The 24,282-nt window shown below is 35.4% G+C and overlaps 1 protein-coding gene across 17 annotated transcripts in view; it reads right to left on the reverse strand.

Annotated features, from left to right (window-relative positions):
* Nucleotides 1-4,085: 4,085 nt before the first annotated feature.
* TIAM1 (TIAM Rac1 associated GEF 1) overlaps nucleotides 4,086-24,282 on the reverse strand; it is a 196,862-nt gene continuing 176,665 nt past the window's right edge. For all 17 annotated transcript variants that reach the window (XM_087895077.1, XM_087895070.1, XM_087895067.1 and 14 more), the window contains 12 exons: nucleotides 22,498-22,677; nucleotides 20,549-20,617; nucleotides 20,222-20,347; nucleotides 18,702-18,810; nucleotides 17,269-17,448; nucleotides 16,346-16,464; nucleotides 13,972-14,080; nucleotides 12,233-12,291; nucleotides 10,681-10,783; nucleotides 8,514-8,601; nucleotides 8,225-8,397; nucleotides 4,086-6,837 (listed from right to left, as the gene is read on the reverse strand). In XM_087895077.1, coding sequence (XP_087751203.1) covers nucleotides 6,353-6,837; nucleotides 8,225-8,397; nucleotides 8,514-8,601; nucleotides 10,681-10,783; nucleotides 12,233-12,291; nucleotides 13,972-14,080; nucleotides 16,346-16,464; nucleotides 17,269-17,448; nucleotides 18,702-18,810; nucleotides 20,222-20,347; nucleotides 20,549-20,617; nucleotides 22,498-22,677 — 1,800 coding nt within the window. In that variant the 3' untranslated portion in view covers nucleotides 4,086-6,352. The remainder of the gene's footprint in view (nucleotides 6,838-8,224; nucleotides 8,398-8,513; nucleotides 8,602-10,680; nucleotides 10,784-12,232; nucleotides 12,292-13,971; nucleotides 14,081-16,345; nucleotides 16,465-17,268; nucleotides 17,449-18,701; nucleotides 18,811-20,221; nucleotides 20,348-20,548; nucleotides 20,618-22,497; nucleotides 22,678-24,282) is intronic.

Genomic DNA, 24,282 nt, shown 5'->3' on the forward strand with positions numbered 1-24,282 from the left:
TTGGTTCCACTCTACTAGAAAATCCATAATCTAAAATAAGAGTTTAATTTTAATCAAAATCCAAATCGTCTTCCTCTTTTTATAAATAAGTAGAACTGCACATTTATTTCTGAGAGAGGAATGCCATCTTCTGGTGGGAAAAGATAAAGTGTCATTGAAGCAACTTTTCTAACATAAATTATTGCATATCAAGAAATTGGAGAATTCAGAGAAATTCAGCTACTGAACTATAGTTTCTACTATACGGGCATAATATGCACTAGATGTACTTCATATATTCATATCTGTATATTGTTTCAACCAATTAAAATATATTCTTATTTTATTAATTATGTCTGAATGTGTGGAGTATAAGAATAATACTCCCAATATACAGGTATATTTTATCCCTATATTAATGCAACTGGATGACACAAGTAGTATGATGCTAATAAAAACCTGTTGCACGGCCACACCTAAAATTCATTTATGTGCAATCCAACAAATATTTCTCAGTCTTACACATATGGTTAGAATGCCTCAAAAATATAGAATGCTTTGTCAACCCTTTGTTTATCACACCTGAGTATGTTGTGAAATAAAATGTAAATTTAAGAATGCACTCAAACTGGTTTCACTAGTGTCTTCAAAGCCATTCTTGAAGTGATCCTGTCAAGTATCTACTCTACACACACACACACAGGGAGGGAGAGAGAGAGAAATGACCTCATGCAGTATTCTATTTGGAAAAATTATGGTTATATTTCATTTTTAATCGCTTGCATTAAAAAAAATACCAGAATCTCTCTATTTTAACACTGATACTACAAATCAGTGTTAATGTTTTAATGGTTTTAATGTTTCCTATTTCCTTAGTAATCCATTTCATTTTTGGTCATCTTTTCTACCTATATTAATAACTCATCTAGCTATACTTGACAAACTGAGTTAGTGGTTTGTTTGTTTCAAAAAGAGTAATACATTGTAAGGAAGGGAGAAGCAATTGTATGTAAAATATTGATTCATTCCACAGTGCTTTTAAATTAAGCTCAGGGCTTCATAAATGTAGACTGAAGGCTCCATGCATGCTTCTGAAATTTTCTTTCATAATTTAGAGTAGCTCTGCTTTTTCAAGATACGTTTAATTACACAATAGTTCTACTCCTATCTTAGTTAGTATATTAAGCCATGGTTTACTTAACCCCAGATGGGTTCATTAAACAAACTAAATAAATATGACTTATGAACCATTGTAATAGAAAGCCTTAACTTCCCACATCATTTTGGCTTAGTGTTATGTAAACCCAGCAATCATTGGAAACCACAAGACGGGCAGCCTAAACATTGAATAAATAAATAAATTTTGCAAACCCTAAATTGCATTTAAATCTAGGCTATTTAAAATATAAGATTATGTATTTTTATTTAGAAAGAGTAAAATGTAATTAATGAAAAATGGAAGCTATGGGATGGTTCTTCTGTAAACCTAACCAATGTGCTATCTTGTTCAATATGATGTGGCTAGTTCTTCAGCTGTACAATGTCATCTGCTCATTCCTACATTGTTTATTTTTAATATAGACTTCATTGCAATGATAATGATTGAAAGGCTCTGCGTATTCAGTATTATTGACTCATTGTCATATTGTAAATTCCTTCATTTGGGTAACATAAATACAAAACATACTAGTTAGAATTAATATTTTATTTACTATGTCAGCTCAGATAATAGATGCATGTATTTTAGTGCATTCAAAGTAGATCAGATATAATAACATATTATTAGATACTATATAACAATAACCAGGGACAATCATCAAAGAGAGTATTTCTACCTGTATCTTTATATGTTCTGCAGAATCACTGTTTTGATTAACCTCCATCCCATACCCACACACCCAAAGTAGTAGAGCAAATTCCACTAGGATGGCACCTGGATGGCCTTCATTTTATTCTGTTATTTTTGTGAACCTGCCAGAGAAGATATATCCTAAATAAATTCTGAAAATCACCCTAAAGAGAGGGAAAAATAATTAGGATTGGACAACATAATGTGTAAAATATGTAAGATCATATGTAATGTCACTTATATCTTTCTTCCCTATGAACCTGCATGACTCTCATTCATGTGGGAAGCACCCTGTTGCAATCAACATTATATTCCTCAAGATCAACTTTCCAGTGACTTCACTAGCAAAATCTGGAAAGAGGAGGAGTTAAATATATCACCTGCAGAAAACTCTCATTTTCAATCCACTGATCATCCCAATTGTACTACTGCACCTGTTCTAATTGCTCTGAATGGTAAAGTGGGACACTTCGAATTCAATAGTAATCCTCATGATTTGGAAACTATAATTCTACCCATGAATCTAAATAGGTATTTGCATTTCTTATGGTTACATCACACTGCTGTTCAAATTGCAATTAACTACCAAGATCTTTTTTCTCAATTACATTAAGACAGCTGTTCCCCATAATATACTGTACTTTTGTGTTTCATCTTTGTTTCCCGTTTCAAGAGCTTCACCTGTTTGAATTTCATTATATGTCCTTCTATTTACATCTCTAATCTATCATTTATTTTGAACTTTATTTCTGTCTTCTACTGCAGAGATTCTTAATCTCTGTGGTGTTGTGACTCCCTCCATTTAACAAAGCAACAACGGGCAAAAAAATAACTGAAACAATGCCAAACAATTATACAATCCAACCTCACAGAACAGAACCAGATAAAACATCAGATTCAAAAAATACCCCTCAGTGAAGTTATGAATGCATTCATCCTCACATGGTCTCTGAAGTTCAGGCCTTACCTTTGAAATAGCCACTCTTACCCCATAGTACAATCAACATTTGCTTACCTTCATGAGCAGTCTTAACTCCACCTCTGGAGCAACCTGCAATAGTGTTCCAAATCTAGATGAATTTACAATGTGCCCCAGGCTAGGACCACAGCCTAGGCCTTTCCCCCCCTACAAGTGATCTAGCCATGGGCAGCCAAGGCTAAATTTCTGCAAGACCACACTGAAGCTTTCAAGAACAGAATCTGGGGCCTCTTTTATTCTGTCCAGATACTGATCAAACACAGGAGGGCATCCCAGAGTCCATAGGAAGAACAGGAGCAAGTTCTAGCAACAATTCAACCCTCTCAACTAAAAAATTGTAATTCCAATTTGTTATGACTTCTTACAGGGTCATGATTTACAGAAGAAGAAAAAATCTACTCTATGGCATTAGCTAATTTGTATAATTTTGTGTCATCTGCATATTTAGGAAGCATCTTCATGCAAGCTATATATTGAAAACCTAAAAGTGCTTTTTCAAGAGGCAACTGGACTTTCTGGTTTTTCTCTGAAGACATTTTGCTTCTCACCCAAGAAGTTTCTTCAGCTCTGAGAAGCTTCTTCAATGAGAAGTGAAACATCTTCAAAGAAAAACCAGAAAGCCCAGTTGCCTCTTGAAAAAGCACCTTTGGGACAACTATGACCTCGATGACTGAGAATCTCCACATATATATTGAAAAGTAGATGGTCCAAGATAAGCATTTGTGGTGACATCAATATTTCAGCCCACTGATATATCCTCTTTGTCTGTGATTTTCAAGCTAATTATATCTTTTTACTTAATTTAATAAATTGAATATCATATGTGAAATGTTTTACTAAATTACCTATTTTTTTTTAAAGGAAAGATTACTCTGATAAGACTTATTTTTAACAAATTTGTATTGAATAAGTATTGGTAAACAATTAAGCATTGTTTTCAGTGTGCTTACTAATCAATCTATTTATGAATTACTGTAGAGTCTATCCTATCCTTTACTCACCTGGTACTTCAGAGATCCATGAATGCCATTTATGAATTCCGCAGGTGCTCTAGTATATAGAAATTCAATCTGGGTGATTTTGGCTTAATTATTCTTAATTTAAGATATAGAAAGATGCTAAGTTTGCTTGGGTTGTATCTGTTGTCCTTGTGTCTACTAAAAGATCATTCCAACCTATAGTACTCCAGATAACTCTGGTATTAACTCTGCAAATCTCCAGCCAATATAACCAAAATGCTTTATACTGAAATAAAATAAAAATAACATGTTCCCCCAATATTTTTCAGCATTATTTTATTTGACAGGCATTTACAACGTTCCATTCATATGCCTAAAAACATAAAAATAGACCTTCTTTCAGCTTATAAAAGAAATATATAAGAACTTTTGACATTGGCAGGTCATTATATTATGTACAAGAACAATGGCACCCTCCAAGCACAGGACATCCAGCATTTCACAGGCTTATTGTATTCCACTGGGGACAGCAAAAGCATTGTAATGTCTAATAAGTTGGTACACAACTGATTTAATTTTAATATGATGAGATACACAGGGCTTAGAAAGCTTTTTAATAAAACGGTTAAAAAATAGCAAAAGTTGAGAGAATAAAACTATCAAAATACTGAATATAGTGCACTGAGAATCAAACAGGTGACACTTCAATACTGGTTGGGACATAAGACAGCAGATGGTACTGGGTAATATTTCCCGTTCATGTCACCAAACATAGCCATAGCTAATTATACAAAATGTATTTCCTAAAGCTACTACAAAATTTTAGATTTTCAATATACCTACTAATGTGTCAAACAACAGTAGGTCCGAAAAGAATCCCACTTGAAAAACAAAACCCCTCAAAATCCTCCCATTTTTGCAGAGCAAAACAAAGACGGGGAAGCCATATAAATATTTAAAAAGAAAAAAGTGCTTTAAAAATTATTTGGAAATCTTTGATTATAAGTTGTATCTGTACCCTGTTATAGATGTTTAAGTAGGAAATTTTAAATGTAATTGAAAGTTGCCTGTTTAGTATATTGTTCGTATTATCTAATAGTGTGGAGAGGGAATCAAGTAATAATGTACACTAATCTCACATGGATAAGATGAGGTCAGCTTTTCTGGCCATAAAATATTTAATTTTTCCTGAGCCTAACTTGATCAGGCAGGGAGGATCAAACTCACCCAAGGTGAAATCCTACCAACTGCAACAAAATCACAGCAGGGATTAAGTTAACCTCCTTGGATGTTCAGCTATTTGACATTGCTAACTTAATTCCAGTCTCAAATATGTGGAGCTGCCCACAATATTTTACAGAAATGAGAGTTTGTCCATAAAAGTTTGCAGTTCAGACTATACATCTTCAAACCCTCTTTGAAAGGTTTGTTTTACAGCCCAAACTTGGAACCAAACACCATAGCCCTCTACATGTCTACTTGAAAGTCAGTCTTACTCCTCAGTCATTGCATTTAAGGTTATAGTTTAACACTATCAAATCCCCATTCATTTGTGCCTTTGCAATTTAGGTATCATACAGAAAACTATTTTCAAGTGTTGAATTGTGATCTCTAAAGTTGAAAAAAAAGTTCTGCATTGTTATAATTTTTATGTAAAACTAGAAATTCCAACATTGACATTAAACTAATCACAGACCAAAAAGAACTCAGCACAACATAAATTCCAGATTTTCCCTCACACATCCCTAAAATACACATGGCATCACCAAATCCAGATATTTTTCACTTCGCAACAGGAAGCTTTGTGAATGCTACTGCATGCAGCTACCTCAGCTACTAGAGATGTTTGGCACTATAAAGGCTATAACTTGTTAAAGGAGAAAAGAAAGGGAAGGCTGGTTCTAGTTCCTGCAAATAAGCGACTGGACTACTCAGCAGTGGTGATGTCAAACATCTGGTTAGCAGTGCATGTGCAGTGCAGATCATCCCTTGTATGTATGTCCTTGAATGCTGAATGCAAGTTTATTCCCTCCATTCAACACCATTCCCACTTGTGGTACCTCAGAAAGAAGGAAATTCCATGTACAGAATAGATTGCCCTTGCTGGATAAGGGTGAATAGTGAAATCTGCTGCAGCCATGGACAATTGTTCCTTGTTTGCTGCAACTTTTTAAAAATGAACCTATGATTTTACTTATCACATATAAAATTCATTTGCTGTTGTGCTATCACTTAAGCTAATTTGCTGCACGCATATATTTTAAGAAAAACACCCACAGCATTGTGTTTTTTAGCAATATCTATGCAGCCTATTATATTATGCAGCCCCTGATTTGTTTTTAATAAATAAAGCCCTTGGTACTATATAGAGAAGGACTCAAGCTCATTCTATTTCCAAATTTTGCTTCACTTCTCCTTTTTATACTACTTTAAAGGAGAAAATAGGAGGAGAGGCTGTAGTTTCAACGAGTTTAGCTGCCATTACTATATGTGCAAGTTTGCATTCTAAGGGATGGCTCTCCACAATGTATAGGGGGTAAATTTGGGGCTCACCTACACCTAGCATCTAACAAGAAAGTATTGGCTCTAAAGTTCCGTGTTTAATTTTCTTGATGGTACAAAGTCTTGACGGCGAACCCAAATGACTTCTTCACTGTTGCTTTCCATGCTACCATTAATTCCAGACAGAGCAGCTTGCTTCTTTAACTGAGCCATTCTGGATGCGTGCGTGCCCATAGTATACCGTGTTTTGGTTCCCCGGTATGACTGGTTGTTTGTAATAGAGGTTGACTGCAATTGCTCCTGGAGTTCTTTTTCAACCATGGTGTTCTTCAAAGGCTCACAACAGTCCTCCTCATCACTGAGAATATCTGTTTCTTTTATGTCCTCTTGTTCTTCATACTGACCAAGATCAAACTGCTCTTCTACCCAGAGGTCAGTGTCCTTATTGCCGGATGTCTGATGGGTCTCTTTCTCAGGGCTGCTGGCAAAGACGGCATCTGAATCAATGGTAAATCTGTTTCGAGCTAGGCGTCGCCTTCTCCTCCCGAGTGACTTGCTTGGGGCGGACACTGTGCACACACAAAAATAAAATCCCAGATGCTTTTATAAAGAGAAATTTGAATATTTTTTAAAATTAACATTCTTCCTTTCACAATAAAGGTAAAGGTTTGCCCTGTCATGTCCAACTCTAGGGGATGGTGCTCATCTCCATTTCTTGGCCAAGGAAGCCAGCATGACTCTACACCAAAGGGGCACGGAATTGCTACCTATTTATCTACTCACATTTGAATGCTTTTGAACTGCTTGGTGGGTAGGAGATGGGGCAAGCTCACCCCGCTGCACAGTACTCGCGTTTCCAGCTGACAAGCTCAGCATCTTTAACCACTGAGCCCCCCCTTAACCCTAGCTGATAATTAATCACAATGAAACATGTAAAATCTGACAAGATATGACTTGGGGAACTGATAAACATAAAGAAAGGCTAATAAATTTCCTCAAGGGGGATGAGCAGTTTAGAAACACAAAATATAAATTTATATATTTATGTTGTATTTACTATAAAATACAAAATAAATAACAAATGCTTTGAATGTGTTAAAATCTATTTGTGCTGTACGTGTCCATGTGTGTCTGTGTACAGACACACACATATAAATATATATTTCTGACCAATGCCTGAAATAAAATGATGATGCTATCAATAATCATTGAAAATGTTCATACCTAAATCATCCAGGCAGAGAAATTAAGTTGTATACAAGGTTATATCTTGCCTTGTAAATTTTAAAATATCCTGTAGTTAACATTAGATGATAATGGAAAAGAAGGTAGTACTTTTTCTTCCTTCAGTAAATAGAAATGTCTTAGATTTAATTTTAAAATCTGGACCATTGGGGCTGAAACATGTGGCTCAGTGGTCCGTTATTACTTCTTACTTCATTATTTTAAGATATGCTAATAGATAAGACAATTCAGTAGTGTTTCAATAGCACTACATGTCAGACTTTTTGAAGAGAAGCCAAAGTAGCAGTCATGGGGCAAAATACAGAGAGTTGATATTTAATGTGATGTGGGGTTTTGTGAATTCAGCTTCCTTTCACACCTCAACATTCAAGTGTCAAATGACAGTTGTGTTACAGAAGTCTGCCACTATGGCAGTTAATTATTAATTAAATACGATCTTATTACACATTTCTGAAGCTACAATAAATGGGATAAAAATATTAATGAGGAAAAGCATTTTGTGTGTGTATGGTGCTTTGCTTTGCTTTGTTTTGTTTTGTAAATTCTCTCAAGACTAATCTGTTGCAGGTACATAATGTGAGAGACCAAAGTATGAGTGTGTGTATGGGGGAGAGGGGCAGAACCAATAGTGAGTAGGATCATTCTTTGTTGCTCTTAAACTCCTTTTCCCCCCTTCTCTGGAGTGCTTTAACAAACTTTAACCATGAGTACCTGTCCTGTTCATAATTGGCCTTGCACCTTTCAGTGCACTCAGCCGTTTCCCTCCAAATGGGACATAGTGCTGTGATGAGGGCAAACTTTCGGTTTTAAGAAGTTGTCTTCTGTGTTTATCTCGTAAAATTGAATGCACAGCTTTTAGAAAATCTTTCCTGTGTTCTGGGGAACTGAAAAAAAGAAAGAAAGAACACACACCAGTTACATGCTTGTCTGTCAGCAAAATATTGACTTTTATTTATTTAATGTAAATGGCAATATAATTTTGCAAACTATCACTCCTTACCTACAACAAAGATGGAATGACCTCTCTGGCCTGCCTTCAGACTCAGATTTCACATGAACTATCTCACAGACAGAACTGGTCTCTGCATCTAGACAAAGAGAAAAAAAACATTTTAAAAACATCTTGACTTGTTATTTACTGAAAGCATTTCAAAAACAACCACATCCGAAATTTGAAGATTAGTGTGATGATTAGCTTAGTGAATGAAATACATAATATTAAGTGGTTCAAGAATTATAGCCCCAGAAATGATGCTGTGAAATGACGGATTATTTCCATGACATGCTGAATACATGGAATGACCAAAACGTAAAAGCTTCTTAACATGGTTGCAATCCCATGACATCAAGCATCTTCTCATTAGCAATGTCCAAGACTGGTACTACAAGGTGGTATAATTTTTTCTTATCCTGACTTTTCTTACGTGATGAATGATTCTAAAGACCATCACAGTCAGACATTCCCAAGAAAACAATATTCCTTCCACAAGGATGCCTCTGTAGCATCATAAACAGCTGCAGCCAGTTGCAGCACTGCATAGATACCCTCCATTCATTTCAGAGTGGACTGTATATGACTCCCATTCAAACCATTTTGTTAATAATCAAATGTAAACAATTTCAAGGGATCTTCTTAAGCAAATACCATTTTATTTTGTCAATACAATTTTGCTCCTATGCTGTGGGTGAATATACCATTACTGATGCTATTTTTTTAAAAGCCAGAAAATGAAAATCTAAAAAGTAAAGTCAACAAAGTTTATATAAGCTAGAATAGGCAATCTTTACATTATCTATTGAAACTCTACAATAATGAATTCTAGACATGTACAAAAAGACCTGTACAAAACACATTTGAACCACTTTCCATTGGCTGCATTGAATGGGATGTTTAGTTGTTAAAGAGAAACCACAGAGTGCAAATTTCAAAATTTAAAGCAATAAAAGTGATCTAAAGAGTAACTACCCTGTCACATATTGATATGAATGTAAGTGCTATTGTATTTACAAAAACAATATTGTCCATATACCTACAATGTCACTCATGGTACAACATGAAAACGAACAACTATTTCATAGGTCATGAAAACTTTCAGTGACTTAATTAAGGTATCTTGCTGTTCCCTTGCTTGATCCAGCTCTTATCACAATTAAAACTCTCAGTGGTGAATCTAAAAACTCCTACAGGCACACCACAGACAGTGCACATCAGCAGCTCATATTAGGAATAAATATTAGGAATTGAAAGCATCTGCAAATCGCTCTAGTTATACTTTGTGGCTACAGATTTTATATCGGAAAACAGAATTTGTGTCAGCTAATGCACACACATGCACCAGGAGAGACACATGACCCAAAAAATTTACAAAAGCATTAAAGACAATTCAAATCTATTTTCACGTTAGAAAGATAGTCTGACAGGTGAGATTCAACTTTCTTTACATTTTTAAAGATTATCTGCATGAACAAGAGTCATTGGAAAAGCTATGTTAACCCTGTTAATGGCCCATTTTGCTTCATGGGGAAAGGAGGCTGGGAAACAGTGATTGAGGGGAATTCTAGAGGAGATAAGGGCTGTGAGAGATGGATAAAGAGATTTTCTGGCCAATTAGAAATAATGATGCTATGGAGACTGATAAACAATGTAAATACAAAAAAAGTGAGACAAGCAGCCATGTTTAGCAAGCATTAGTTCAAACACTAAAATAATGATGGGCTCCTACTGCTTTAAGTAGTTTTGTTGACTATCAGAATTATTTTAAAGTTAAATGTTCAATCACTAAGGGTTTAACTCTCTTTAAAAGAAGAAAGCCAGAAAGCAACTGAGCTATCCAATTCCTGCTCTCATGAGGTTCCTGTTCTGAAATTCAGGAAATGGGAAAACAACAAGAATTCAAAGTAACACTCATATTTACCAAATAAAAGGGCCATTTGGACAGTTAAAAACGTTATCAAATATAATCTAAATGGGACATCCTGCTATTTTTTCTGCTATTTTTTGTTTGTTTTGTAATTCTTATTTTTGATAAATTGGCTTTTTCTGCTAGCTTGTATACTTACCATACTTGTAGTTTGGTAACTACCGTGATGTATTTCTTCAAAAGAGATGTTTTACAATAACCAGATTTTTTTTTAAAAAAATCATAAACAAACCCATTTAACCCTACCTGCACTTGCCAATGCTCGGACCTGCAAAGCCTCCAAGGGAATCATGTGACGGAAACGAAATGGGTCTGAGTCTTCATAAATGGAAGCCCTATGGGATCCACCCTATGAAGGGAAAAACAATTTTTATTATTAATGATATTATATTAACAGTATGAAAACTGGTTTGTTTCATAGCAAATGTTTAAAATATCTACAAAAGCCTTCAGTCTTGATCAATACACAGTGATGAAAAGTGATGGAATTAAGAATGTTTATAGGAGTTTTCCCTAAGGGCTTCATTGTTTCATCCCCTCATGATAATTTCCCATCTGAAAAAGTAACTTTATATAGGAATAGCATTTAGACTTATATACCGCTTCACAGTACTTTTACAGCCCTTTCTAAGTGGTTTACAGAGTCAGCATATTGCCCCCAACAATCTGGGTCCTCATATATTGTCATTCCATTATTCCCTTAATTTTATTATCAGATCAACCATTATCTTGCTGAATAGTTTTTCTGTCTCAGGCAGAAACAGGTTGAGATTTCTGTCTCAAGCAGAAAAAGATTAAGATCAAATGTCACAGGAGTATAATAGAAGATCTCTGTTTCATCTCATGAGTATTGCCTTGTGAATCATTTTTGTAGAGAACAGATAATGATGCGTCAAAGTTTTATGATTATATCTGACATAGCAAACAATTAAAAGTTTTCTGTATTTTATATTGGTAGGGTGTTACAGCTGCAAAAAAGGCAAGTGCAGTTTCTACATCAGCAGAATTATACTTTCATAATTATAGGAAGATACAATTTTACTTTATTTCACTTTTGTCTAATTTCTCTAAGAACATTATGAAAAGACCGAGGAGAGTGGGTGAGTGGGGCATAGTTTAACAATCTAAAAGATTCACCCTAAAAATGTAAAGCTCTATTCTACATCACCACAAATGGCAGGGCAAGAATAATATATTTAATTTACAAAACACCAAATTCTGGTTAGATGTTAGGAAGGTATCAATTGCCCAAAGAAGTGATTAGTTACCATTCACCAGATAATCATCTGATTATCTGATGATAAATAATCTGATATAATGGATTTTTACTATTTTTAAAATTTGGATTATCATATAGAATGGCCCTAACAGCTCTTTCCAACTCTATTAAATGCAATTCTATCTCAAGCACAGGATATTTCAATCAAAATTTGCCTAATCTGCATGGTTTGTTTATTTATTTATTGGTAAAAACAATAAAACAAATGATGAGTAAGAAAGTAAAAGACACAATGAAAAAGAAGATAAAGGAGATCTGTATGAGCATATATTAGGAAATTAGTTACAAAGAATTAAACAGAATACGTATATCCAAGGTATTTGCTTTTGAAAAAACTGATAGCAATAATAAATCACTCTATTAAAAAGGGAAAGCTTTGACTGCTGTTTGAAAGCATTCAGTTTACAACTAAAAATAGTTTACAATAATTATTGCTAGAATGACCTGTCTAATTATCCCAATCTAATAGGATATTTTACCTTTATGTTGCTTATTATTATTTACAGTTCAGAAACTTACCAATTTTTTCTTCTGTTTCACTCCTTCTTTATATACTAGTACCACAGCAGTTTTGAACACTACAGGGGCAAAAAACGCAAACATAGGAAATTAACAGTTTATCAATGCACAACCAGAAAAAAAACATCTGCTACTAATTTTGTGGAAAATGTTCAAAGTTTCTTCCTCTACACCCCAAAAATTAAGGCCCATACAGAAATATAGTAGTCTTCCTCATATGTCAAAAAGAAAGAGCATAATTTTCTAAATACATGATAGCCAGATGAACTGAAGTAATATCTATTCTGGACAAAAAAATAATACTCAATGTTTTTAACAGTCAATGGCACTTACTTCGTTGATAAAGGGTTATAAATTGTAATCGTACATTTAAACATTTACTGGGATTTGAGGATCTTCCCAACAGAGTCAGTTAATTCTCTTAAGAGGATTACTCTAGAACAGGGCTGTCAAATTCAAGGCCCAGGGGCCAGATCCTGCCCATGGGGTGCTTAGATCTGGCCTGCAGGGCCACCCTGGAAACAGCAAAGGACCAGCCCGCAGTGCCTCTGCCAACGAAAATGGCCAGTGGCCCTCCTGAGCTCCATTTTTGCTGGCAGAGGATTGCAGGAAACTGTCACAGCTGAAAACAGAGCTCGGGAGCCCGTTTTTGCTGGCAGAACGCTCAGGCCACCACAGGTGCACCTGACACAAGTGATATCGAGCTTGTCATTCCCACCCTGGCCATGCCCACCCTGGTCCCCCAAGATCAAATATAATCCTGATGTGGCCCTCAATGAAATCGAGTTTGATACCCCTGCTCTAGAATAAGCACTTTAATAAGTATCATTTACTATTCATACCTGTAAATGGTCCCTATGAACAATTAAAAATGTTCTAAAATGTAAAACTTTCATTTAATAATTTTTCAAAATTGTGAAGAAAAAGTTAAAAATTTCATAGTGCATAAATTACATAAATTATCATGTCCTCCTAGATTATTTGCAGGGAATTTCTCTGATGGAAAGCATTATTCATGGAAAGAACCAAAATCAACATTTACTGTACATACAAGCAGCATTTTAGCAAGTCTCCCTGAAGGATGAACTCTGAAGATGGAAGGAAAAATAAGAGCTACTGCCTACAGCCATCTATTTTACATTTCACAGCTTTTTTTATATTTCCTGACTTACTGAGCTTTGCAATATTATTAAGCTTGTAAAGTTTAAATAGATGCATGCTAAGTATAAAAACAGACTACAAAGCCCTAAATTGTTACTTCTTAAAACATCTTTAAAAACAAGAATACCAACAGCTTAAAACAATTCCCTCAAATCTAATGTATTTTGGTACTCATCATTTCCAGTCAAGCTTCTAAAGTATGCCATGGGGGGAGGGGTGACCTAAAATACTTGACTGCAAAGTCAAATCTTACTCATTTATTTTCCAACATTTTTGCATATTTAATCAAGCTTTCCTATGAATCTAGGAATCATTTTTACGCTTTGAAATCCAATGTCATAACAGACAATCTGCCTCAAATAGTCCATTTTATGCCAAAAGCAGGGTTGTCTGATGTGACCCACATAAAACAGAGGGGTGGGGAAATTAAACAGTTGTGATTGCCATCTTGACAATCCCCCCCCAGCACGCCCTTCTAGAAACACCTTCAGTAGTGTCATTGGAAACTATACATGCATATTTTATTTAATTTTTATATGAAACACTCATTTGCTTTTTCTCTCAAAAGAAGCACATACCGAATGCTGCCAGTTCAGGTTCCTTCTTCCACTTTCCAAGTGACGCAGGAGGATTAAGCCAGATGACCGTGGTATGCAATAGCAAATCTCCCATAGAAAGATCTGCCACCTGCCAGTCACATGCCCATGCAAAAGAAAATGAGAGTTTTTAAAAGGCATTTAATAAAGTCATTGAAAATAAATGTGAAATATAATAAAGGGGCTATGTATTTAATATTACATGTGTTAACAGCGGCCAGAAGTGTATTTGCATAACATTGGAAAGGTGTGGAGATCGCCACAGTTGAGAAGATAGTAAAAAAAAAATACTACAATGTGCAGAAATGGATAGATTAACACTTGAAATTAAAGAGAAGAAAGATATGGAATATTTTGAAACATAGGATTTGTTTTATCTATGGTTAAATAACAGAATCACGTTAGAATAATTAAAATTATAAGCAAAAGATTAATTTTACCATGAGGGTTTATTATGGTATGTTTATTATCAATATGATTTAGTATTAACAATTATTAATATTATGTGGAGAAAATACTTATTATATGATCATTACTAATGAACATTATTATTACTATTGCTCAAATTAACTGTAACCAGACAACACACTGTTTATATAGACATTGAAATTGTTGCTCTTTCTTTATATAGTAAAAATAAAAAAAATATTTGAAAATAAATTTGAGCTTCCTTTTCCTGGGATTCTCTGACTTTAGCCACACAGGCTCAAGAAAGAACAGAGCAGCTCCCAGGTGTTGCAACCAGGTGCAAGTTCATACATTCCAGAACATGAAACAGCTGTCATGGCTGCGTTCCCAATAAAGAAGTAAACAGAACCAGCCCTGCTTTGCTTTGTGAGAGGGCCAGAATGGGCCAGGAGCTGACATATAGACATACTCCCAAAGTTTTCACTTTCACCCTTTTCCTTTTAATCAATTTTCTGCCTTTTTCTTTTCTTTTTGTTTCCTTTTTAATGTTTTATCTAAATTATCCAAATATTTATCTAAATAAAACATGAAAAAGGAACAAGGAAAAAAGGAAAAAAAAGAAATTAAAAGGAAGGAAGTCTTGCTTTTTGTCTTGCTTTGTTTCTTCAAGCAAAAGTAAAAAGCAAATTACCATATTTTTCCGAGTATAAGATGCACCGGAGTATAAGACACAGCTTAGTTTTTGGGGAGGAAAATAGGGGGGGTGGGGAAATTTGCCTACGAGGTATTTATCTAGCTAGCGTCCTTAGTCTGGTCAACTTCAGCACATTAGTTTGCTGGTTTTTATCCCCTGCTTGGAGATAAAAAACAGCTTCTAAAGCACAACTGATCTTTGGAGAGAGAAGCAATGAGAAAAGCAGGCAAACCACGGAGATCGCTTCACTCACTAGCACCTCATTAGGGCTGAAAAAAAACTTCACACCTGAGAGTCGGGAGGGAGCAGGCAAAGTGCTAGCATCTCGTTAGGGCTGAAAAAAAGCTTTGAAAAAGCTAAATTCGGAGTATAAGATGCACCCAAATTTTTAGCCTCTTTTAGGAGGGAAAAAAGTGTGTCTTATACTCCTAAAAATACGGTAGTATCAGCATCTTATTGTGTACCTTTTAATCTTAAAACTATTGTCCAAATAATTTTCCAGCTACATTATACTGTAGGTATTAAAGTTGTTTCAAATGTGTCTTAAAAATTCTTGCTATTAATCATATCATTTCCTTATAGAATGTCTAACAAAAGGAAACTAAACCTCAAACCCAGTTATTTCACTGTGTAATGTTTTGTTACACTATGTGTAACACACTGAAGCAGATTTTCACCAATGTGACTTACTTAAGTATGCCTATCATGATTGAAGAGATGAGATTATACATGCAGTAATAAATGCAAAAAGTACTGAGTCTGAAAATTGAGTTATGGCAACTGGATTTATTTTTGTTGAGATGTTTTGTTGCTCTTTCTGAGCAACCTGGCTAGGCAGAGGGTTGTTGGAATGCATCAAATTCAGGGTTTCTTCCCAAAAGTGCATGGCAATATGTCAATGAAGATTCTCAGTCACCCAGGTAGAGTTTTCTGAAAATTGAGTCATGGCAACTGGATGCCAAAAATCATGGCAACTGATTTTTGTTAATTTTGTTTCACTGCTCAACCATTTAACTTCCTCAGTCTAAGTACCTGGATGACTGAGATTCTTCGTCAAAATATTAATACTGAGATTTCATTCAAGTGACTCGCTTATAGGTAACTAAGAATTCTTTCCAATTATTTTCTCTTTCCTTATAATATATGAGCCCATCTCCTTACAACATCCAGGTGGCAATATATCTGATACAATCTAACAAAGGTTAAACATCATTATTTACATCACTTTGAGAGAGGATTTTCATAGCTGGGTACCTCTTTCTTATCTCCTGTTTGTTCTGCAATGAGCTGATCAAACACAGCTCCATATTCTTCATGGATTTTCTGCATTTCATTGATATGGCTAGCAACCTTGTTCATTGTTTTTATGGCCACTAGAAGACAAGCAAAGATATAAAAAGATTAGAGCAGGGTTGACCTGATTATATTAGTAAACATGGAAAACTCTTTTCTGTCATAGTCTTTAAAAAATCTATCATAATTTTAATATTTCAGTATGGTCCTACGTTGATGATATTATATTATGCTATATTGGTTAGGAGGAACTTTATTTTCTTTTGCATTATTGCCTCAGTCATTTTTAGTGTTCTGATCATCAACTAAATGGAGAAGTCTACTCTCACCTAGTAAGCAAAGGAGCAGCAGTTAAATTGAACAAGCTGCATTTTTAACTACAGTCTCATAAAATCTAAGGACTACAGGTTTTAACAATGGTTCAAAGTTACAATAGCCTTGGAAAAATTTTATTTTCATCCTGTTCTCACACTTATGGTCATACCAAATTTGTGTTATCACACTGCATTGTCCTTGTTAACTTACACTTTGACCATCATTGACACATACAAAACTGAATGTTCTGCATGTATTGAAGCAATGTAATACACATCTAAATATGTGATACAATTAACCAAACTTGAACACTTTTCAAGCAAGATCCCTAAAAATATGCAATTGAGGTTTTTGCAAACTTATTTAAGTATGAAAACATACTATGAACATTTCTTAATCGTTGCCCATCGTCTTTATCACAGTCACTGATGCTCCATTCTTTATATACTTTCAGATACATTAATATCTCTTACAGACATTGGTAACTTTCTAATATCTTAAGAAACTTTATCAGAAACAATGGCAAAACCAAAAGTACCAACAAAAGAAAAGTTAGAAGAATAGTTTACCATCAAGGTGATAATGTTCTTCACTATCAGCATCAGTGAGAGTAAATAGTTCTTTCAGCAGAAGAGGGTACTTCAATATCCTCTGGATTGGTTTGATGAGGTAAGACTCTAATGTTGATGAATGTTGTCTTCTGGGATTCTGGGCATCTAAGAACGCTTTAAATGCTGTGTCTGTCTTAGCTATATTTTGAAAATAAAAAAAGATATATCAAGAAATAATGTTTTAACTAGCTCTACTACAGAATATTTCTACCATATTATTTAGCTGTTCACTTTTCTAAGAGGTTCTCAAAATAGCATTGAGAAGTCTTTTTTAAAAATAAGATTCTTAGATCCTTGGGGTATCCCAAGAAGCTCTTATGGGGTTCACAAAAATAAAAATTATTTGCCAGTCTACAGTATGTTGGAAAAATAATACAATATTAAAATTCCATCAAACAATTGTGAGAAGCAGTAGCAGCAGTAGGCACATCAATTTTATTTTTTAATGTGGTAAATATTGACAAATGCAAACAAACAAAATACAAAATACAAACAAAATAAAACTCATGATAGGAATTGACAGATCCATCCACTGGGACTGAAAACACATTGGACTAAAATGCTCTCCGTGTTCACTTTATGTGTGACATTGTGTGACTTTTCATCTTGGGAAGTCCTTAAATTCAAGTTCATTTCATATACAAGTCAGGACTTAGCTTATACATGTAAGCCAGAGTCAAAATGAGTCACTACTTTCTGCATTTTGAGTAATTGTTCTTATTGAAATAAAAATGTTCAAGATGATATTGTATTGTGATATGCTCATAGAAGATACAAATCATAGATAATACTTATTCCAGCTTTCATCTTTAAAATGTGAATGATCCTTTCTGGCATATTAGACTGAAGACTGGTCATTCAATACATAAAGTAGTCAAAATGATGTAGCTTAACTTTGATCTACTACTTGTGTATGGATAATACCAAGAGTTCAACTAGTAGTTAAATAATCATACTGGACGGAATAGGAAGAAAAGAAGAAATTTATGTTACGCTTACTTTTTTCTTTATATTTTTCAACATAAAAGAAATCAGGCTCTCACATTTCATATTGCTGAAAAAACATGGAGCTTAAATGTCTTCCATTTCAAAGTATTTTTCAACCAACCTCACCGAATGTAATCTTACTTATATGAATCTGTAATATGATTAGAGAAGTGTAAAATTTGAAGGTACCATGAAGTACGGCTTCCTACTACACTTAAAGCTTGCAATAAAGAATTATTGACAAAAGGATGCCTCATTTTTTCTCCAGAAAAGTAGAATTCCCCTTTCCAATTGTCTGCTGAAGTTCCAACATCAACTTGATCTTCACACTCTGAGACAATTCTGAATTTTGAGAAACATTACACTATATGGGACAGAGAAAGTTGTGTGTATCCCACTCTTACCTTTCACTAGGACTTTCGGAACCTTTGTGTGGCTTGCGCAGAAGGCACTATACAGCTTGAAACGGTCAGCATAATACAGAAAGGACCCACCCAAGGAAAACAACACTTTCTAGGATCAAGAATATATAAATCAGAACGTTGAAATAGATTTGGGGGGGAACAGGCTGCTGACCTTAACATCATAAATGAAATTAAATATTCCCCAACTAATAATTGACAACTTTTGACTTAATATTTACTACAGCAATGTTTTTTGTTTATAACTTCTAAGAGACAGAGGGTGGGAAAGATCACTTGAAATATTAAATACAAATTAAACACCAAGATATACATTCAGTTTGAAATAGTGGCAAGTATCTGTAGCTCGGGTATAGGACGAGGGTAAAGGTTCATACTCTGAGCTTGTGGGTTGGTTTCCAAATGTTCCAAACCTAGCCTAGTAACAAAACATTCGGAAACCAATCCACAAGCTTGGAGAACAAACTTTCACCCTTATACATTCTTGCTAAAAGCAGACAATATTGCATAGAATTGGGTCACTAGGAAGTTCCTCTTTATTAAATTAATCTTTAAAAGAATATTGATATGAAATTTTTGGTCATGCTCATTCCCATACATGGGAGAATTTTCCATTTAGGAAAAAAGAACTTATTCCACTGTAGAATTCTCCCCTACTTCTACATGGAAAGTGGGAGCTTTTCTGGGTAGCTGCATTGTGACAGACATCAGCTCTTAGACGAAAAATCTTACACAAAGAAAGAGATGACTGCAGCTAGGCTGGTCTTATTATTTATTTAATGCATAGTCCTACAAGAAACCCATACCTGTGGATCAAATATCATTCAAACATGTCACCTTATTGAGATCAGATGAACATTTTAAAAGCTAAATGAATTGAATTGCACTGAAATCACAATCACAGTGAATTATGGAACATGCACCATTGCCCTATTGTAAATTACTGCCTACAGTAATACTTAATGCCATTTTTAATGCCTCCGATGTTCTTTCAGCCCTGTTTTTTACTACTTTGTTTAGTTACCTTTCCTTCATTTTAAATTATAGATAATTCCTGATAAAGAAAAAAGAAGTGTCAGAGGCTAATAGCTTTCACCGCCACTCTTTCAGCAGGCACTTTAACTACTTTCCTCCTGCTTCAGTGAGCATTAAAGCTACAATTATAATTCAGAAACGTTACCTCAATTATTTTTGTAGGCAATGATATGTTAGGGTTGCTGAACTAAGACTTCAGGCAACAATGTTTCTGTTGCTAACTCTTCCTAATCAAAAATTGACATGGAATTAAATATACAATTATGTATGCCTTTACAAGAGTTGCAATTATTCTTTGTTGCAGCTTGCAGTACTAATGTACTTTATTTTTAAGATTTCATTCTCATCAAAGTTGTATCTTAGCAAATGATTTGCAAAAACAAATTAAAAATTGTGAAAACATATTCATATGACTACTGTGGCAGGATTTCTGATTATTAATAAGAGAATTGCAATTAAAGGCTTACTTTAAACTGGTCAACTTTTTCAAGTTTTTCCAGATCTGGCACCAATCTTACTCCATCTTCAAGTGTTTTCAAAAACTCTACTTGAAATGCCACCATTTCAGTCAGATTCCCAAAAAGAACATCAAGCTAGTAAGGAATAAAATATAAAAATCATATTTTTCATAAAAACAATAACAAAATGTAGGTGCTATGTTAACCAAGTTTGGCTTTGTTAGCCATTGTTTTTAAAAAAATCACTGAAGAATTTCAGGAAAATTGGCTCTTATATATATACATGAAATATACTGTATCTTTTTTATTTTGACCAAAAGACAAAAGATACTATACCTCTTCCTGAGTAAGGAAAGTTTCTTTTTGTAGTGGTTTCAGGTATCTCTCCATTAGACAATTTAAATCCTGAAAATGAAAGTTTATACTTTTAGCAGTTTTCAATGAGAAATTTAAAAACTTCAAATTCCAAATACCTTTGCAGGATTTTCAGTCATTTAATATCCATCATTAATGCTGGATTTGGAACTTTCTTGAAGCATCTACTGGCTACTGTCAAATAAATTCTGTATTAGATAAAACATATTGCTTTGATTTGGCATGGAATAATTATTGTATTTTCTTTATTGGAGCATTAATCTACTTCATATGGAATGCATAGGTTCTTTTCCCTGCTGCATCCAATTCCTAACTCAATGTTGCCTGATATAAAGGCCCAAATAAGCATCTATATAACTCAAAAAATAATATGACAAATAGTAACCTAAAAGTATAATGAATCATCAAAGGGGAAAAGGAAAACCATTGCTATTGAAAAGACGACTTGAAAGCCTTAAATCAGCCTTTACCAATGTAAAACTAAATACTATGGAACTGCAACTCCCAGAATCTCCAGCCATCTTGGTAGATGTCTAGTTGGGGAAGGCTGAAGCATTTAATGTTTTGCATTTATCACAGTAAGGAACATTTTGGGAAAACATTAAAGTAGATTTAGAAAGTCAAATAATATTATATTAATTTTACCAAGATTTATATTTGATGTCTTAAAATTGTCTCCACTTAATAAACATGATATAAGCAAGACCTAACCTCAGTACTTTTCCGGTTATACTGCTTTTTAAAAGGAGAACAGTATATTTATTTATAAGATTTATTCCCCTCCCATCTTACCACATGGTAACTTTAGTTTAGGTAGTTAGAAGCTTTGTGTTTACTTTTTTTTTTTTTTAAGGCAAAATGGATTTCTCTCTTTCTAATAAACAGGACTTTGAACTTACTTTTAAGGACTTGTCTAGTCACAAGGAAAGATTGGTCATCAGAAATATGCATTCCTGATATGCATTAAGAAACACAGGTGGTCCTTGCTTAATGACCACTTATTCAGCAACCATTCAACCTTACAACAGCACTGAATGGATAGTATTTACGACTGGTCCATGTAGTTGCGATCGCAGTGTTTCCACAGTCACGTGGTGGTGATCTGGGTGCTGGGGAACCAGCTCTCAAGTATGACATTACAGCATCCCACAGTCATGTGATTGCCATTTGCAGCCTTCACTGACAGTTTCCCACAAAAAGGTCAGTGGAGGTTGCAGATGGTGACACATGATGTCGCGTTTAATAATGGCATAGGATTCATTTAACAAGAAGTATTGGAACTGCCATTTCTAAGTGGCATGGTCATAGGAAATCATACTTTATGACCATGTCACTTAGCAACAGAAATTCCAGTCCCAATTTGTTTTTAAATTAGGAGTATCTGTAGTATTTAACTTTTTATTTTATTTTTGAGATCCGCAACTTACTCCCCTTTCTTCTGCAGTTGCTAACTGTACTCCAATAAACCCTCATGAACTGGTTATTATAAGCACGACTATACTGAATGCATCAAACTTTAGATCCTCTATTAGCAGAGTAAAGGACAGAAAACCCTTATTCGAAAGAAAGAGAGGAAACAGTGAGCAGCTTTGATTTTTCTACTGGTAACAAAGAGGCACTCCTGTTGAACTCCAAAGGGCTTTTTCGAAGAGCTGGTGGCAGCAGAATAAAGAGAGAACAGGAAAGAGATATAGCAAAGCACTCAGTCTTTTTTCTTTGAAGATATGATGTTTAAAGAGTTGATGTTATTTTACTTCTGCTTAAGCTAAAGTTGGCATGACAGGATAGAGGAAGAGAAGAGCAGAGATGATACGCATGAGCATTATGGGTTAACTCTGCTAGAATGGGTCATGTTTGTGACTCTTGTCTATACTTCTTGACATGAAAATTAACACATAACAGCATATTACCTTGACATATGTGCATTCTGTTTTAAGCAGTTCACAAATAACTTTGCGCAGTTTGTCAGCATCAGTTAGCTGTCTTGTAGTGGATTGCTGAGGTCCAGTAGATTCCTGAAGGGTCACATTAGGGTCAGATGGATTCATCTCATGAAGACTGCGACAAAAAGCAGCAACCTGTTCTGTACTCTATAAAATTAAAACAAATGATTATTTCCAGAATTCATAATGCCATAATTATAATTCTTTTGAATTAGCCATCTTAAAAGATGTTCCAAGAAATGCAAATTAAACAAACTGTGACATATTGTACGAAAACTTAAAAAATCTAAATCAGCAATTGATTCCAGAATATCCATATCCATCATGCTGTTCCATAGGAATAAGAAGTTATGTAAAACATTTAAAAGTACTAGTAAGCAAAAGAAATAAAAAGTAGCAGGCAAAAGGAAAGTAATTAAATTTCTTTATGTAAACACCATTCATTATACATCTCTGTACTTTCTATACTTGGTTCCAGAATGTCTACACATTGCAATTTGTTCCTCAAACTTCTCACATTTGCCTTTTTGATAAACTCTTCAGAACCATCCAACTACCATTTTTTCAGTATTTTCCTTCCTTTCAATCCACATTCACTCTTCCCACTCCTTCATATATTTGTTTTATAATTTTATCCTAATTAATAATAATAATAATAATAATTTTATTTCTATATCGCCCTTCTCCCGAAGGACTCAGGGTGGTGTACAGCCTATTAAAAACACAAAACAACATCAGTTAAAATAGTTTAAAATTATTAAATAAATTCAGCTAAATTTTAAAACCCCAGAAATTTAAAACCCAATTTAAAATTGTTATGTTGATAGCCCAGCCTGGCGGAACAACAGGGTCTTTAGTGCGCAACGAAATACCCGGAGGTCGGAGATCTTACATATTTCCGGGGGCAGTTCATTCCACAGGGCTGGGGCACCCACAGAGAAGGCCCTCCCCCTGGGTGTCGCCAGCCGACATAACTTGGCCGATGGCACCCTGAGGAGGCCCTCTCTGTGGGAGTGAACTGGCCGGTGGGAGGCTATTGGTGGCAGAAGTCGGTCTCGAAGGTACCCGGGTCCTATGCCATGGAGCGCTTTAAAGGTGGTGACCAGCACCTTGAATCGCACCCGGAAGACCACTGGGAGCCAGTGCAGCTCGCGCAGGAGGGGTGTCACGTGGGTGCAACGGGTTGCGCCCATAACCACCCGCGCGGCCACATTCTGGACCAGCTGGAGCCTCCGAGTGCTCTTCAAGGAGAGCCCCATGTAGAGAGCATTACAATAGTCCAGCCGGGAGGTGACAAGGGCGTGAGTGACCGTGCGCAAGGCGTCCCGGTCCAGAAAGAGCTGCAACTGGCGAATCAGGCGAACCTGATAAAAGGCCCCCCCTGGCCACGGCCGTCATATGCTCTTCTAAAGACAGCCGTGCATCCAGGAGGACACCCAGATTGTGAGCCCTCTCTGTGGGGGGCAGGGATTCACCCCCAATGGTCAGCGATGGCACCTGCTGACTATATCGGGACGCCGGGAGCCACAGCCACTCAGTCTTGGAAGGGTTGAGTCTGAGCCTGTTTCTCCCCATCCAGACCCGCACAGCCTCCAGGCAGCGAGACATCACTTCAAGGGCATCATTGGGGTGGTCAGGGGTGGAGATGTACAGCTGAATATCATCAGCGTACAGATGACACTTCACCCCAAAAGCACAGATGATCTCACCCAGCGGCTTCACATAAATGTTGAACAGAAGGGGCGAGAGGAC

The sequence above is a fragment of the Pantherophis guttatus genome, chromosome 5, assembly GCF_059756535.1.
Source record: "Pantherophis guttatus breed Tessera chromosome 5, ASM5975653v1, whole genome shotgun sequence".
NCBI classification, from domain to species: Eukaryota; Metazoa; Chordata; class Lepidosauria; order Squamata; family Colubridae; genus Pantherophis; species Pantherophis guttatus.